General features: G+C 43.9%; 1 protein-coding gene across 1 annotated transcript; it reads left to right on the forward strand.

The window, feature by feature from the left end:
* Window positions 1–4,405: 4,405 nt before the first annotated feature.
* Window positions 4,406–14,388, forward strand: LOC146302807 (uncharacterized). Its single transcript, XM_084697273.1, has 2 exons — window positions 4,406–9,280; window positions 9,523–14,388. The coding sequence occupies exon 2, from the start codon at window positions 12,036–12,038 to the stop codon at window positions 13,338–13,340; it is 1,305 nt and encodes a 434-aa protein (XP_084553399.1). The 5' UTR covers window positions 4,406–9,280; window positions 9,523–12,035; the 3' UTR covers window positions 13,341–14,388.
* Window positions 14,389–19,048: the final 4,660 nt, after the last annotated feature.

A 19,048-nucleotide genomic window follows, 5' to 3' on the forward strand; every position in this document is an offset into this window, starting at 1 on the left:
ACAGGGCTACTTGGTTGGCGTTGCCTTTTCAGCGTGAGTTATACAAGGTGTGGTGTGAGAGCTGTGAAATGGTTGAAATGCGTGTCTCACGGCCAATGCGTGAGAGTTGGCAGCCCTGTGGGTATTCTCCCTGATACCATTTTTTATGTCTTCACTTTTTGCCCTCTCCACATGAACTCTGTGAGCAGTCATATTTTTTTGTTTTAGTGACATCAGTGGCTGACATTTGTTTGTTTGACTGAGCGAAAGGGGGAATATTTACTTTGAGTCCAATCTCATCCAAGTTATTCTCTATGAGAAACCCTTTGTCGACTGTTACACCATCTCCCTTGTTCAGGTAGTTGTGTTTTATCAGTGTATTCATCAATTCTAGAAAGGTGCTTTTTCTAAGAAATGTCCTTGTCGGACAAGGCTCCAGTGAACCGAGTTGAGGTAAACAGAATAGCACCATGTGGATCACATGCAATCAGTAATTTCAAAGTGTTGGTTGACTTGTAGTTTGAGAAGCTTTGGCTTTGCAATACCAATGAACTTGGCTTCTCGATCTTACGTTCTGTGCAATCAAGTATTGTCAGAGTTTTAAGGAAGTCGTTTTTATATTTATCTAGCATTTGAGAGATTATGACGTTTCTATGTGGCCATGCAGGGAGTTCCCAAAGTACACCAAACATGTAGTCAATCCACGAGTTGAACAGAGTGCCTACGCTGCGTTCAGGGATCTGAAATCTGAACGCCAGGGGTCTCATTTATAAAACTGTGCGTAGGATTCTTACTAAAAGTGTACGTACGCCCAAAAGCCTAAAATGGCATACGCACTCAAAAATTCAGATTTATAAAACCGTGCGTGCGCACATCTGTTCGCAATGTTCCCTTTATAAATCACAGATTACCCACAAGTGTGCATACGTGAATCAGCATTGTACCCCGCCCTGAACACGCCCATTTTTAACCATAAATAGTCAATGCAAAGCACCTCATGAATGCTAATCTAGTATCTCATCATGACCCTGGTATACGATTGTTCTTTATGGTGAATCACAGCGCATGACAACTTCTCAGACACTGTTAGCCTATTGGTGGAGCCCGAAAACTGTGTGAGTGGCGTCAACTGTGCCAGTGATATACTGCGAGTCGAGATACAATTTGAAAACATTTTTTTTTTGTTATGAACAGTAATCTATTAAAGTCGGGACTGATAACGAGGACGTAGAGTGTAGCGATTGCACGGGAGCTTAACGACTGTATTTGCAGTTTTTTGGATATTTGCACAGTATTAAATAAATATATTTAGTTATACACTGTGTTCTGCAGTTATCTAAAGGTAGGATATGTGATGTTATACTGTATTCCATGCAGTCGGGGAATCTCCCCCTCCTGAACTCCCGTAGTGGACAATCTAATAGTGAGGAAGCACTGAATAAAAAATTAAAAATTGAGTTGGATTTTACGGTGCACCATTAAGGTGTTTATGGAACAAGAATCACTCAGTACAATTGCAAATAACACTGCTGGATGTAATCTTCATGATAATCATGAAATTGAATTAAAAAAACGTGTGTGAGGAAAACAAAATATATAAATATTACGAGTAATGTTCTTCCCACATTCAATTTCTGCAGTCTGACTACAGTATGGTCATTCTCGCCTACGCGAATGGCAAATGACTCTGGCACTCTGCGTCCCATATGGAGTTGTACGTCAAACCATACCTTGTTCACAAGTCTGACAGGTGTGTTGGGGTTCAGTGCGTCGGAGTGCTTTATTTTTGCCAGATCGCTCTCCGATAAGGCTTGGAGGTGGGTTGTTTTATCTCGGCCCTCTCTGCGAAGTTGCTTAATAACTCCAGAAAAAACGTTGTTGCTAGTGGCGAATTCGGAGTCGTTTAGCAGGCACCAGGATTTGCTAAAGGGTGGGTCGTTAAGGTGACGGCTCAGCGCAGCTCACAAACCAATATATCTGCTCAAACTGTAGGGCTCACCTTTGCCGTTCTTCACGGTGACATAAGTGACGCAGCGTTTGATTAAGGCCACTTTTGGTGACCGCCTTTGAATCCACTTCAATTGCTTTCTCAGCGCACCAAGACTGAAAACAGCGGATGGCCCACATTGTCTGTTTTATAGTGCCTGATTCATTTCCTGCCTTTGCCAACGCTACGATTTAAGCCTCTGTTTTTTGTATATGCCTTGTCTTTTTCAATTCTTTCTCCTCCATTCTGTCAATACTCTCCAACCACTCGTGAAACGCCAGCCCACTAAGCAAATCTAAATTAACTTAAATCTAAATACTCTATGGAGTATGTCCGAAGATGTCGGAGTGCAGCTGTTAATAAACTGCCAGTGGCCCGTTTGCGTTCGAGGGGCAGGGCTTAACGAAAGGTCAATTGAGGCTCCAAATCTGCAGTTCCCAAACTCAAGAATGCCGCGGCCCGATATGAAATACGAAAATCTTCTGCGGTCCACCCAAACCTTTAATCACAACTCTTATCAACACAAACTAGGGGAGATGAAATGACCTTACAAATTTAACCGATTGTTTCGTCCCCACTGGTACTGTGTCTGTGGTTATTGTGTGTGTGTGGGGGTCTCTTTTCCTTCAGGTTTGTCATCCTGGGCAGGATAGCGTCAGTTGCAGTGGCTGATTGATCGAAGTCCCTGATCAGGACTCCACTCCACCCCCCCCCCCCCAGGCCTAATGCATGTTAATAAAAATAAATCCAAACGGACAACGGAATAATAGTTAAAAACGTTTATTTCGGATCAGAGCGGCAGCTGATTTAACACATAAGACTACAGAATTAATCTTAGCCTGGCTGTTAGCCTGCTCTGGAGCAGGCTAGCTGCAAAGAATAAGTCTCCATGGTTACTTGGCAGGGTTTAATTCAACCTGCTTTCGTGCAAACAACTCAAAGCTAAATTCATCCAGGATAACTAACCTATGCAAACACAAAATACAATCTAAATACACTGCCTCGTTTGCTAGCACCTCCAAGCATAGCAGACGGGCAGGGGATTGTCTTCTGGTCCAAAACTTGTGAATCCCAGCGATAGGTACTCGAGTACTTTCTACGAGTCCTTCTTTTAGTTTTCAGGGATTCATTTTCTGAGGACTCGCTTGTTGCATTTGATTCTCCAGCTTTCCTTTTACGACATAACCACCGCACCGTCATTTTTTTTGACGACCAGACACGTCACGGATCAACAATAGGTCAGATAAATGAAGAATAACACGTCATTTAAATCATAAATATTTCATATTAATTTCAAACTTCAATTGAAAATTAAAAACATTTATTTATTGTAAATGACCTCGCGGCCCAACTGCAGTACAGTCACAGTGCACCAGTTTGGTGGAGTTAACTAATGATTCACTTTGGGAATCATTAGTTAAGTTAAGATGACTGACAAATACCTTCACCGGATTGAAGCGCAGTGCAAAGAGGTCATCAATGACAATCTACCTCTCGGAGACATCCTGGAATAGCCTGGCTGCCAGCCCAACTTCGCCCCGCCCACCAAAAAAATGTGGTTGGGAAGTTGGGTCTGGTATTGGGAACAAAACCAGGATCTGGGCGGACCAATGAAATTGCCAAGGCGGGCTTTATACGATGGACAGATGTTCAACAGTAACGTAATCAACAACGTCACGAAAGAGCCCGTGGGTTGAATTTGTTTTCAACAAACAACATATTACGTTGCTCTGATTGGTTGTAGGTCTATCCAATTGAGCGAAGAGGCATTTGTTTTACGAGTTCGGTTGAAACATGCCCCATAGTCACAGCCCAACGGAGAATTTTCAGACTCATATTCTGACTAGAATTATGAGTATGACAACGTCAGGCTAATCCTGGAACGCTGACCCGCCCTAAAAACAGTCACAGGTAAAAATATTTTCCTTGGTATAATATAATATATATGATAAATTGGACAGGCTTACTCTGATGTACATCAATCTGGGCATGTCTTTTTAAATTTGGGCAGATTTGTGCCAAGTTTCACAGAATAACAAACATCAACCTGAAGAACCACATATATGGAGCTATGGAACCCGCCTTCAGAGCTTGGGAGAGTAGCCAAGTTCTTCAGTACTTATGACCGCCAAGTGAGTTGGTTAAAGCTTCTTAGATGATTGATTTGACAGTGGAATATCTTAGAACTCTCATCTAGACTGCTCATTCTTGTGATATATATTGTGTGGCTATACTGTTTTAGCATCCCAAATCAAGCAAGAATATGTTCTCACACTCAAGGAACAAGTCAAAGTCCATGTTAGATGTGCTGCTGTCCTCCGTGGTCTCCTTCCATATCTGCATGATGATGACTCCAGGTTTCTTGAGCTGTGGGATGTAAGTAAGCCTATTGTTAGAGCATGTAGAACAGCTCAACCCTGGTTATTCAATGAGCTCCTGTCCTGCATGTTTTAGATGTTTCCCATTTCCAAGACACATGATTCAAATGAATGGGTCATTATCCAAAGGGTCTTCTACAAGAGAACTTTACAAAAGGGCCCCTAAAAACATTGCGGGTAACCAAAACATGAAGCATACGAACATGAAGAACATCCACACCCTCGGAAAAAAATTGGCCTTTGTCTTCACCTTGCTTGGATCACTGCTACTATTGAATAAGGTACGTACATTTGTACACAGGATAATACGCTCCTGGTTAAGACCTACTTTTAAGAGGCAGAGAATTTCCCCCGCAGAACAGAGGCGCACTCTTACTGGCAGTCTTTGTAAATACCGCAGAATATATAATTACGCGCATTTTACGCTTATCCTCCCACCTTTTTGGGTGGAACTCCCACTTTCCTCATGACCTTCCCACGGACGCATATTGAAAGCGCAACTTGCCTGTTCTCGATCATGTGGCAGGCAATCTGTGATTTTACCCAAGTATGCCCTGTTTGTAAATAGCCCGCATCGTTAAGTCAGTCTTTGCAAACAATTAACACCTGGAAACAGGCGCAAACGGCTTGATAAATGAGGCTCTGGAAATGCGCTGACAAAACTTCAAAGTTTTGTATGTCTGCGCCAAACATTACAGCCACGACTTTTTCCTCAACTTGAGCTAATACAAAGCTGGCCTTGCTGTGTTACGCGAACGCCTAGTGGCAGGGTGAGAGGGAGGTTTATTGTCCTTTCTGAAAGTAACTTTAAAATATAACACTTAAGTGGTGCGGCAGCCTTGCACATGGTGGTGATTGGAAAGGGGAGTGGAACGGTATCCTGATTGGGGCCCGGGTAATTAAGGGGAAGAGTTTACTGTTTTGAACTCCCGGATAGCGTAAAGCGAAAGAAGGGGGGAACCTCAGATGTTGTGAGAGAGTGTCACCATCAACGCGGCCGGTTGCCCCCATGGATTTTCTGTCCCCCACTCCTGCTGATCCATCGTTTTGTTGTGGCACACGCCGTGCTTAATGTATAGAACACCTATGTAATCTGATCGACCCGACCAACCGCGAGCGAGCTGTCCGCCGAGACAAAACGGCGGTTTGGGCTGTCCAGCAGATCGGGGTGGGAGTCTACTCGAATGGGGTGAGTGTTCCAGTCTTCTCCTTTTCACTTTTTACCTGTCTGGGCCTGCCACTGTTAGCATCTGGTTTAGCCTTAATATTCCCCCTAAACAACAACGACCCTAACAGCTGAAGTAAAATTCTGGATCAGTACCAACTCTCCTTGGTCCAGCTACAAACCTCGGACAAGTAAGTTAACTAACGCTATATCATTTTGTTGCTTTACTGTATATGGTTACCGAGCTTGCTACTCTTAGAATGTGGCTGTAACATTAGCTCTGCAGCTGACAGCTGAGTTACTGTCACTAATGTAAAGGTATAGTGTAGTATAGTTAAGGAAACGCGAACTACGGAAGCCAGGAGAGAAGACCGCGAAAGTAGGGAGATAAGTCACATGTAAGTTAGACGAACAGAGTTGACAATAAAATAAGTTAATGACAACCAGTTTCTTTATTGGACAACACAACATTTATGGTGATGAGGATAGTTTAAACGGACTCAGGATTTGAAAATGCAAGATTCATCCAAATACACTGAAGAACGACACAGATTCAACGTTCAAAACCAACAGTGAAGTCTGATAGTTAAACGCGTTAACTAGGCTAGTACATCGAGATGGAGGACCGCGGAACACCTGCTGTTGTTCCAATCGGATATGCTATGGCACAGATATCACCTCCAAACCCTTTGAACATGGGAGCTTCAGACTTGTATACGGAATATACACTTTGGATGGAGTCTTATAACATTTTTTAGATAGCCAGTGTATCCATACGCAATCCAGATGAGGTGAGAAGAGCTACTTTGCTACACTGTATAGGCACACCAGTGCAACGATTTTTTGCTAATCTGCCTGGTCTGAAAGTAACGTTTGAAGAAGCTAAGACTGCTCTGACTACCTACTTTACACCTCGGAGAAATGTTGTTCTAGATAGGCATAAATTCAGTCAGGAGAACAAAAAGGGAGTCGTAAGCACACAATACATACCACATATTGCTTCACAAGGTTTTCTGGATCTTCACCCATGTAGATACAGATTCCCTTGATGATACACTCTCAAGGCCGATATATGCTTCTGCGTTTTTCAAAAAACTAAGACATGGGAACGCCCTTGTTTCCGTGGATCGCCCTCTCCGGGCTCTCCGTCAGTCCTCGGAGAGTCTCAGAGCCTCGGAGAGCTTAACGTGCACCTCCTGAGTTTTCTAACTATCCGTCATAATTTCGGAGAGCTACGGAGACCCCCTTGGCTGTGATTGGTCAGTATTAAGAACTGCTTGCGTCAGGGGCGGGATTGCCGTGATAAACAGGACAAACAGATTCTTTTGACCGCCATTGCTGTAAGTTTTTACAATTCATATTTCAGCTAAACAGTACATGTAAATCAGCATCTGAATTAAAATGTGACGAGAAATGGGCAGTATAGTTGCTGATAATTTGCATATTTTGTTGATTGACCCGTTAATTAGTAGCGTCACGTATATGTGATCATTCGAAAGCGGGCCCCACAGAGTACCGTCACACATGTGATTCTGAACATTCCAACCGACCATTTTCCGATAGACAAAAACTATACGACAAACTCTATAGTATGGCTTCAAAATTTACAATTAGGAGGCTAACCAGTAACACTAGCAGGTAGTAGCATTGCTACGAGTATTATAACTAAACTAAAGCTAGCTAGCTTTTGTTTTGAAAAAATAACTCACTCTGGTGGCAGCGTCGATAACATTTAGAACTCACTCCTCTAAAGGTTAAACGGCTAATTTGTAAATTTGCTCCGACTCCTCGGTAACCTTGGTAAATAAACACTCGACAATTTCTCACAAAAAACCGTTGTGCCACCTACTCTTCTGGCGATGAATTCAGTTTTCAGCACCCACAGCCTAGAGAACCATGAACGCAGTCTATCTGTGCGCCCGCCCATCCGTAAATAGAGACACGCATATTTCGGCCTTCATTCGACATCTATATAATCAAATTGAAAGATATTTTTATTAGCTTCTTAGTTTAGCACTTGCTTCATTTTGAAGTCAACTACTGGTGTACACTGCCTACTTACAGCCATTTGTGCATTGATTGTTTGAGTTTTTCCTCTAACTGTCCTCTTTTCGAACAGCTTCATCAGCTTGTCAGAGTGGAGGTCAAGCTGAGACAGAATACGGATAATATACTATCAGGCATGTTAGCAGTTTGCCACCGTATCCAAGCCCTTACTTATATCAACAGTAAACCAAAGATAAAAAACCAGCATGAGATAAGCCTTACCTCGCTGATGTCAAACAGAGCAGGCCAACTTGCCATGAAATCCTCCACCATTGGTGCATCACAAACAACTTCATGTCTTCTGTGTGCAAAAGTCTTTTCCATCTTGAGTTTCTCAACCTCTCTGTTGTCTCTCTTCTTTACATCCAAGAGTAGAGCTTTCTGCATGGCCTCCAGACTTTCTTCAGTTTCTGCTGATGGATATGTTCACCCCCGCTCTTTGTGCCTTTTGGATAGTTTGTATTTTAAACTGGTCTTTCATCCACCACATCCAGAAGAGGACCCCTTCTCAGTTAAACATGGATGTGTCTTGATGAGACTCTGGGCTACCTCTTCCATCTCCTTATCAGTGACATAGACTTTATACTGCACAATTTCCTGCACCAAACTGTCAAGAATCATAATTACAACAGTGTGATGTTTTTTTCCCACAACATTATGCAGTAAGAATATAAGAAGCTGCACAATCCCATAACCACAACATAGCCTTCTCTGGCTCCAGTCTTGCGCGTTTGACTAAAATGTAGCTGGTGCTGGAGTTGCTGGGACCAAAATGGGGCACCACTAACGTCACAGAGGTTATGGGCGTGGCTAACCTACCGGCAACAAAAGTTTTCGCCACCGTTGTTTTTGAGCTGAGCCGTCAAAAGCCGTTAGTTTATAACAGATCATACAATTAATTAATTACAATGTCAACAGAAAGATCAGTACAGCAGTGGACCACCAACAAATGTGATATGCTTATAGCGATATGGACATCGTCTGAAATACAAGATAAGTTGGATAAGGCAGTTAGAAAAAACAATTTGAGGCAATACAGAGAGAGTTGGCGATAGGGGGGTTTAAACGAACGACAGACCAAATAACAAATACATTTAAAAAAAGAAAGATTACAAGGCAGAGTCGTCTAAAAGGGGTGCTGGACGGATTAGGACCGGTCTAAATATACAGCTCCTGGATAATGTGTTGGGCCGGCGACCAGCAAACAATTTAAACAGAGCCTTAAATTCAGCAACGGCTACCCAGATGTTGGAAGATATGTGACACCTCCTCATATGAACAAGGTAAGCTTTCATCCATCAGATACTGTTGTTTTGTCTGCTTAGTATATAGTAACAGTAACTCTAGCACTAGCCATAGCTGCTAACTGTTGTGAGTTAATGCTACAGTTGTTATGGTTACAACTGGTAAGTATGTGTCAGTGTAGTAGCTAGTCAAGCATGTATCAGTGTTGCATAGTAGCTAGTCAAGCATGTATCGGTGTTGAAGTCAACTCCCGTCATGAATTGCATTGCTGCTCCTTTGATGTACGTGAGGAAATATAGAAAACCCGCAGTTGCATCACTAACTGAGACCGTAATTAAGTGTTTGTTTGTTTTTGTGTGTGCTGTAGAAGACGCTGGAAACGTAAACGGGGAAGACTCAGTGGCATCCCCTTCCGAAAATAAAATGACCCAGAACCCCCTCCACCATCATCAAGTGCTAAGGCAAACACTGGAAAAAGGGGTAAGGAACCATTTATGTGCATTTACACCAGATCATGGCAACTCTCTTCCTCATACAAATTCGATAGTTGGTATCCCTTCTTTCCAGTCGGTTTTTAGGCAGCGACATACATATTCAAAGGCTTCAGGTGAAACTCTGAAGTTCTGAATGAATTGAGCACGACCAGGGAACAACTCTTTGTATTTGCTGGTGCTCTGTGATTTTACCTTCTAAAAATGCAAGCGGGTCATCACTATTCACAGGGGCAACAACAAGCTCTGTGATGTCCTTCAGGTCCATGAGAACAAGCCACGCAGGCTCATCTTAGGGTACAAGTGATCCAACCAAAAAAGGTAAACACCGGAGCTGGCTCCAGTTTTCATGAGCATTTCCCCCCACCGTTTTCCGTTTTTCTGCTGGAGAAACTTTGTGACACTACATGAGGTTAGTTAGCTTACCTGTCAACATTGGAGCCAAAATCCGGATTTCTTTCCTTCTTCTTTTTATCTATTTTTTATTGTAACTGTGCAATTTTCAGTTCACTGTGTTTGCCGCCGTCCATCCCATAGTTGCAAAGCTCGATATTGCCTGTGTGCCCTTGTGGGCCTCCGCAGCGTGACTGTGCTGTTGTCATTTCATGTGCTGCCGAACATCATTTTTCCCACCGTGTGCGATACTAAAATCGGCAAAATCAGAAGTTCTTCGGCCCATCGGGAATTCTCCCGGTGCTTCTGATGGACAGTCTGCTACTGTTTAGCCTACTGTTAATTTGCAGCTATATATATATTTTTTTTTGCCATAACAACACCTGAGACTTTTGCCATTTCTACAAGTGATTCTGTATCAAAATTAAACCCTGTATTATTCAAATTCTCCTGCCTACAGCTCAACTGGGTTGTAGGCTGCGGCAGAGAATTTTTCCCCCTGACATTATGAGAATAATGTTTATAAAAACGATTTGCACATTCTGACAACATATCATTCTATACTGGCCTTCCATCTGCCCAAGTGTTCCTCACTCTGCTGACCTACCCGACATCTGCATGGACGCCCACTGCCTCAACGCCACTCTCTGCAGCTGACCAGTTTCTCATTGTCTTGATGAAGCTCAGGCTAGCCCTTACTCATCAAGACCTTGCTATCAGGTTTGGGTCAAGTTGTGGGACTGTTGCTTCAATTTTCCACAGCTGGTTGGATGTCATGGCGAGGGAAATGCAGTGTTTAATCCACTGGCCCTCCCGGAGAGCTGTACGCAAACACCTTCCATCTGTGTTAAGGACCCCAACTTTCCGCCGTGTGAGGTGCATCATCGACTGCAGTGAGGTATTTATAGAGAGACCAACCAGCCTCGAACGCCAGAGCTCTGACATACTCTAACTACAAGTCACACAACAAGTTGTCACACAACAAGTTAAGTCAAGTTCTTAGTGGGTGCTAGTCCAACAGGTGCAATTACCTTTTTGTCCAAAGTGTGGGGTGGACGTGCTAGTGACAAAGTAATAACCAAAAGTTCTGGACTCATAGATATGCTTGAAGAGGGAGACATTGTGCTGGCTGACAGGGGATTCAACTTTCCTGAGTACTTTGCAGCTAAAGGTGTCTGCCTTGTGGTGCCAGCTTTTACCAGGGGTAAAAAACAACTGACAGGATCAGAGGTGGCAACATCCAGGAGGATGTCCAGAGCAATAATCCATGTGGAGAGTGCAATTGGTGGGCTGAAAACCTTCAAAATCCTACACAATACACTTCCAGTTTCCATGATCAAACACAGAGGTGATGCCAACACATCTACCATTGATAAACTACTGCTTGTTTGCTCTGCTCTGACCAACCTAAGGAAACCTGTTTTGCAGAAGTGAAATGGGATTGTTATCCAACTGTATATTTTCCAACTACAATGTCCAAATCACACTTACAGACCCATCATACATATTTATACATTTTTAATGAAAGATACGCTATTCAAGTATATGTGTTGAAGAGAGCTGAATAAACAAAAAAACTTTTTATTACAAGTAATCAGTTTCTTATTTCAAAGCTATTACTTCACTTGGTACTTTTCACAATGTACGACACACACCAACACCTGGTATTCACATAGAACAAGACATACACTTCCACTGGTCACTAGGGTGCCTTTTCAATCTAATGCACAGCATGTGGTGTACGCCCCGGCATGCACAACACTGCACTACATTAGTGGTGTTTTGCAGACGCATGTTTGTTTTGCTGTTTAAAGTTTCTCAGACAGTTGGTGGGTACAGACCTCTGGTAGGATGTATTTGACGTAGAATCTGTCAAGAGATTTCTTAGCCTTTTCCCAAAACTCAGTACAAAATTGTACTGTCTGAATGTGGCATTCTGTAGTTGTCCACACCACAAAGAAGGCACTCTTCAGACCACACAGCCATTTTCCCCTGCACCTGTGCATAGTATGGGTGGGTAGTAGGGATGGGAAGATTCACCGATTCGCATCGGTGCATCGGCATAAAAGTTCACGATGCGATGGCCCGGATCAAAAAAGTGTGCACCGGATACAATGTGGAATGAAATCACGATGCATCGTTTCTAACATCTTTGCATCGATATAAAATCCGATGTATTTATATAGAATTATGTGTATGCGAACACCTTTAGTATTTAGAAATTTGACCAATGATTTGTGACCAATAATTCTATATTTAGTTAGTTTCTTAAGCACGGTTTTATCTCCACTGCTGTCAGTGGCCGATTCTAGTTTCGCGCGAGTTGGAGGCGTGTTCGGGCGAGTGTTATCATGGCAGAGGAAGAGTTACACGTTCCTACAAATTGCAATAAATCCAAGGTTTGGCAACACTTCGGATTTTACAAGAAAGATGGGCAATTTGACAAGACCCATGCAATTGACAAGATATATCGTACTGCTATAAAGTACACAGGCAGCACGGCTAATTTAGGTAGTCACCTGAAGAGGCTACATGGTATTTGTGTGGAGACGTCTGCCTCCCCCTCGGATTCAACTGGCCACAGTCAGTGGCTAGCTCCAGCGGTACCCCTAGCAAGAATAGCTCCTTGTCGTCCTGCCGGAGCCTCCACTTCTGCTCCTTCTGCGGCGGGGCCCACTCCCGCTCCTACTGCTCACTCTCGCTCCTCCTGCTCCCTTGCCCCCCGGGTTGGCCGGCCCCTTGACTGTCGGCCCACTTGTCTACCCCTATTGTCTGCCCTAGCTGCGGCCCTCCGCTACCGCCCCAACCCCACCGCAGTGCGGTTCCTCCTGGACGGCTTGATTCTGGGCTTCTCCCACGGCCTGGTGTCCTTGCCTACTTGCTCCTTTGCCTGCCCTAACCCCCGTTCAGCGCTCGAGGCCCCTGCCATGGACTCTGCCCTGGGCTTCATGATTGGCCTCCACACACTCACCACGGTGTTCTCACAACTGGGTGTCCCCCCTTCCCTGAAACAGACAGAAGGGCCAGCTACAACACTGGAGTTTCTCAGTATCACACTGGACTCTTTGGCTTTCGAAGTTTCATTTCCCACCGACAAACAGGACCGCACAACTCTCCTTCTTTCCAACTACCTGATCACTCCCACTTGCACCAAGCACCAACTCCTCTCCCTCCTCGGCCACCTCAACTACGCCCTCCGCATCATCCCCCAAGGCCGCTACTTCATATCCCACCTCCTTCTCCTATCTTCATCCGTACAGTCGCTCCACCGCACCATCACACTGGACGCCTCCTGTCTCATGGAGTTGGAGCTCTGGCATCATCTCCTTTCCCACTGGAATGGCATCACTTTCTTTTGTAACGATTTCATATCCAACCCCAACAACATGCAGCTCTTCACCGACGCCGCCCCCTCCTCTGGTTTCGGCTGCTATTATAACGGCCGCTGGTTCTCCTCCCCATGGCCTTCGAGTTCCCTTCCTGCCCTTCTCCCTCACTGGCCCCCTCATCCGCACTTCACGAGGTCTACCCCATCATCATCGCCGCCCTCCTCAACACTGCCGTCGTCTCCTGGATCAACAAAGGCCAATCAGACTCCATCACCGCCTTCATCCGCCGCCTCATCTGGTCAAGTTGTTGATGCCAAAATCAGTTAAGTGTGATTGCTATGTGAATGACAAAACGACCTACAGTATTTGGCCAGGGATGGCAAAGGATGCTTAGTTCACATCCAGTCAGTCAGGTAGGAACTAAGAGCCCACTCTCATACAAACAAATACACACACACACACGGTAGCTACACACACTAGTCACACGTGGTAACCCACTTTACACTCTCTCAAACAAACACACACACGCTAGTCACACACATTTGTCTCAGAGTCTGTCGGTTTCAGCTCCAATGGCTAACGTTTAAAGCTAACGTTAAAATGAGACACATTAAGCACAGCCTCATGAGTTAGCTAATAATAATGTGACTAAAAAAGACTAAATAACGTTATAACATTTCGTCTTGTTAGTATTTTGTTAACTACATTTCGTCTCGTTTTTATTCGTCAACGATATTGCATTATACATTTAATTATAGTCATTGTCACATCACCAGCATTTACGTTGCATCTCGTCTCGTTTTCGTCACTTGATAAAGGTTCGTCGACGACGATATTAAGTAATAATTTTCGTTTACGAAAGTATCACTAGGCATAGACCCCACACAATACTCGGCACATTCCTTCCGAATCGGCACTGCTTCCTCTGCTTCCAGCCAGGGCGTTGCTGACCACACTATTCAGCTTCTGGGTCGCTGGTCCTCTCGGACTTACCGCCTGTACGTTAGGACCAACCTCCCCGATGTCTACCACACCAGCCTCTCATCAGCCTCGCTGCAGCCCGCAGGTGAGTATGTTCCTTTTGGGGATTGATTGAGCCGCCACTCCCCTCCTTCAAGACTCTCCGCCACACCCCGAGTCCATACTCGGTAACTATACACGCACCATCCACATCACCTCCATCACCATTCCCTGCATCCCCTAATCACACTCTCATCTTCCCAGGAACCCAGCCCCGGCTCTGCCACCGACCTCCACCAGCACCATGCTCAGCTCTGCTACCGGCCTACACCAACTGGCCCAGGCTTGGCTCTCTACCAGCCTGCGACACACTGCATTAGGCTTCGCTCTGTTACCAGCCTGTACCACAATGCATTAGGCTTGGCTTTGTTACCAGCCCTACTTCAATAAAAGCTATCTATTCAATCTATGGTGTGATTACTGAACTTGTGAACACCACAATGGGTGTGCAGGCTGTCAAGTCATTATTTCAAAAGCACCCAGACCCCAATAGACCGGATCAAGACATTCTACAATTGCTCCAAATTAGTTTAGACAGCAATGATTTTTTATTTAACAATAAACATTATCTACAGATATCGGGAACTAGCCTGGGTCTGCCCTCCTACGTACTTCCGCTCAATTTGGATTTTGCTTCTGTACTAGGTCTGGGAGTTTGACTTTGAAGTCGGTTTTCAGAAACACATTTTTTTTAGGTCCAATCAGCGAACAGAGGGAGTGGCTGAGAACGATGACGTTAATGTTGTGCACTAGTTTGAGTAGTTCAGTAATGGCGGCGGAGAAAGATGTGAGCAAAGCTATTCTGCGGTTGTGGCAACGCTGCCGAATATCCATAAGTGACAGCCAGAGAAATAACATTACTTGCTGAGTTTTGTTGGTGGCCATGATGTTGTGGCCCTCCTCCCCACGGGGTTCGGGAAAAGTTTGATTTTCCAGCTACGGCAGCTAGCTCCGTTACAGTAGTGATGAAGGAGTTGGCTAAGGCGAACGCTTGCAATTGGTTATGGCAGATCAGAGTGGCTCTGGGCAGATCCAATAGTTTTAAACTTCAACAGAGGACCCGCCTTCAAGGAAGTTAACGCTTGTCAATGGAGCGATCCCAGACCCTCTGTACAAATAAAATGTACGAGGGTCTGGCTAATCGGGGACAGCTGAGGGCAAAAAGTTCACACCCGCTTCTGCAAACATATACATGGCTGAGTGGGAGAGAGAAGCACTGTCAAAGTGTCCACTGCAACCATCATTTTACTATAGATTTTTAGATGACAGTTAAGGAGCATGGCCACACAACATCAAACATTTCACAGAATTCTTACACATACTAAACTCACATTACCCTTCAATAATATTAAAGTATATACTTGACCCACAGCAAATTCACCTTTTGGACACCACAGTATTAGCCTGACGTTGTCATACTCATAATTCTAGTCAGAATATGAGTCTGAAAACTCTCCGTTGGGCTTTGAGTATGGAGCGTGTTTCAACCGAACTCGTAAAACAAATGCCTCTACGCTCAATTGGATAGACCTACAACCAATCAGAGCAACGTATTATGTTATTTGTTGAAAACGAATTCAACTGAAGGGCTCTTTCGTGACGTTGTTGATTACGTTACTGTTGATCATCTGTCCATCATCGTATAAAGCCCGCCCTGGCAATTTCATTGGTCCGTCCCGATTCTGGGTTTTCTGTAGTTGTCCCCAATACGAGACCCTCCAGACCCAACTTCCCGAACAATTTTTTTTGTGGGCGGGAGAAGTTGGGCTGGCAGCCAGGCAACCACAGTATACTTTCACCAATTAAATTCAACACATAAGACATTACAGACGGGTATATATCAAACCTAAAGACACACACGCCCTATTACACAAACACAGCTACCATCCCAAACACACATTTCAAGGTATAGTCAAATGACAAATAATTTGGTTTCATAGAATTTCGTCTCACAAAGACGATCTACACATAGCCATTCAAACACTCTTTCACTCACTCAGACAAAGGGGTTATTCCAAGAGGTTTCTGTGCACAATAAAAATGACACTTTGGCAGCTCTCTCCCATTCGGCTCTCAAAGACACACAAAACTCATGCATTTCAGATACAGGAAATAGTACATACACAACCTGTACCAGAGTCCCTCTCCCTCATGTCCCCCTCCAAATCCTCTCCCTTACCCTACACCGGGTTCGTATCCTGTATCCCCTCCTAACCCTGAACTTTCCCAGGGCTCTGCTGCAGTACCCCATCCAACACCCCGCTACTACACCATCTTTAACCCCACCCTCCCTCACAGGCTTAAAACCAACCCCCCCTTTAAACCCACTCTTCCTCTCAAGCCCAAAACCACACCCAACCTGGTCCCTCACAACACCAGGACGTCTAAATGGGAAATAGATATTCTGGGAGGGGGGTACCGATAGAAAAAGCATTGATTTTAAAACTCACAATGTAGTCTATGGCATCAGATGCTTGAGTTGCCAGAAACTGTATATAGGAGAGTCCAAATACTCCATGGAGATCCGTTTTAAGCAGCATAGGTATCAGTTCAGGAGAGGAAACAAGGATACAGTCCTATACCAGCATTTTGCAATGCATGGGGTTAGCAACATGGGGATTGAGGGTCTGGAGAGCCATAAAGAGTGGACAAAAACTCTAAGACAGAAGGCTGAGAGAACCTGGACACATCTTTGAAAACCATTGACCCATTAGGGTTAAATGAAAAATATTAAAAATCCAATAGGTTACAATTAAATATATCAGGGAGTGTTAAAAGATTTAACTTGGTTTTCCTTGGAGATATCTGTAGACATTACAGGTAGTTGGGATCTTCCACATGGCAGGGTTTCATATATATATTAATTAGGGCTGGGCACGTTAACGCATCAATTAATTAATGCCGATAATTACTTTCTCGCGCGTTAGCGCAGGTTTTATTATTTTATTATTGTAAAAGTTTGTTGCTCACATGCTTTTATTTTGTAAAAATCTGCTACTGATTGCTGCGGAACCGGAAAAGAAAGTAATTTGCGGTTTAACATAAAATGGAGAAAAGTACTGAGATTTTAAATGGCCATTTTCAATTAAAAGTTCTTAAAGATGGCAGAGTCGACAGAATATGTCATATGTAACCACTGCCAAGATGAATTTTCTTATCACCGGAGTACTTCCAGTCTTAAATATAATTTGAATGCTAAACACACCGTTAATGCCAGCAAATCATACAACTAAACACACAGTGGAGCGAGGCTTCGGCACACTACGCTGGATGCAGGGAGGAGTATAGACAGGGGTGCACATAAGTGGTACGCATGCGCAACAAAAACCAGGAATGCGTAATGCCACTTGTATTACTGCGCGCCTTTGCATACTTGACTGATATCATCTAACCATACACATGACATGTTGGTAGTCAACTACTGTCAGAGATGTCCAAAAAGCAACAGACATTCAGCAGCATCCTTGGAGTTTCGCCATCTACAAAGAAACGCCAACTGGAGCCAGAGCCGAAAAAAATCCAAGATGTGCAGCTCCAAGATGTGCAGTGGCTTGAAGCTAACGATCATGAGCGTACTGAAATGTGGTGCAAGATTTGCGGCTCCAATCCACATCTAGCAAACAAAACAGGTCCTTTTTAACCATCCTTTATTTGACAAAAATGAAAATAGCAAGCAGCACACAAATGTGGCGCAAGCCATCAATAATAAACAAGCTAGCCGAGAAGAAATGTCGAGTCGCCCACTTGCCAGATGTAGTATGTAGCTACCCACCATGTTACCAGTGAGATTTACACAAAGTATTTATTTTATTTAACTACTACTATATACAAATGCTGATGTTAAGTGTTTGTTTGCACAACAGATTTGATGGCACTTTAGTTCATATTGCAGTACATTAAAAATAAAAGTGTGATATACACTACTTTTAATTTAATTATTTGATTTTGCGTAGACAAATGCGATTAATCAGGGAAATCATGCAATTAATCACAATTGAAAAATGTAATCGTTGCCCAGCCCTAATATTAATGTATATGTTGTCTGTTGTAATAATACTATGAATTATGATTTATTACATTTGTGTTGGGTACTTGTTGCCCTGCCATGTGGCAGATCCCAACTCCAGAATGCAGTTGCACTTACCTTTTTTGCTGCGTTCAATGTTGAGGGACTCAACTGGGGAAATGAACATGGAACATCAGTTTCTTGCACCATCATTGAGTATGAACCATATTTATCAAAACACAGACCTGCAAATCTCCATTTAACATTTTTCACATTCTCACAGGAACAATAGGTCACCACAGTCCAACACGGCGGGCTAGTGCCAGCGCAACTCCAACCCTGGAAGGGGGGTTGAAATATTTTATCTAACCTAACCGCAACCCCTTAGACCCCATGCCTAACCCCAATCCTCCCTGTAATCCCACTTTACTTTTTAATCGTAACCCAACCTGGTTTTAATCCCAGCTCTAACCTCTCCGACCCCATGCCTGACCCGCCCTTTAACCCTACCCTGTCTTCCCACCCCCACTCTACCTTTAATCCCCCTTCTATTCCCATATTGGAACACTACCTCCCCTTTAATCCCACTCTTCTTCCCAGCCCCCCTACTCACAACCAGCACTGACCAAAATCATCCCAAAATAATAATCTCTCTTGTCACTTCATTTTACACAGAACTCGACCACTACAGCCCAACACACATACCCCCACTCAAACCTTAAAGGATCATATCAGCATATAGGAAAAATAAAAGTCTCATACATACCAAATTTAGCACCGTGCCCTCTCCAGTTAGCCTGATCCTAACCAAATTCCCGTACATTTCATTTGTACAGAGAGTCTGGCCTCGCTCCATTGACAATCGTTGACTTCCTTGTAGGCAGGTACTCTGTTGAAGTTTAAAACTATTGGATCTGCCCAGAGCCACTCTGATCTGCCATAACCAATTGCTAGCGTTCGCCTTAGCCAATTCCTTCACCGCTACTGTAAGAACTAGCTGCCGTAGCTT

This window comes from Hypomesus nipponensis, chromosome 1 (assembly GCF_054491055.1).
Source record: "Hypomesus nipponensis isolate SF chromosome 1, ASM5449105v1, whole genome shotgun sequence".
In the NCBI taxonomy this organism is placed as follows: domain Eukaryota; kingdom Metazoa; phylum Chordata; class Actinopteri; order Osmeriformes; family Osmeridae; genus Hypomesus; species Hypomesus nipponensis.

Coding starts and splice junctions, on each gene's coding strand:
- LOC146302807 (XM_084697273.1), top strand. CDS start 12,036: ATGGCAGAGGAAGAGTTACACGTTCCTACAAATTGCAATAAATCCAAG.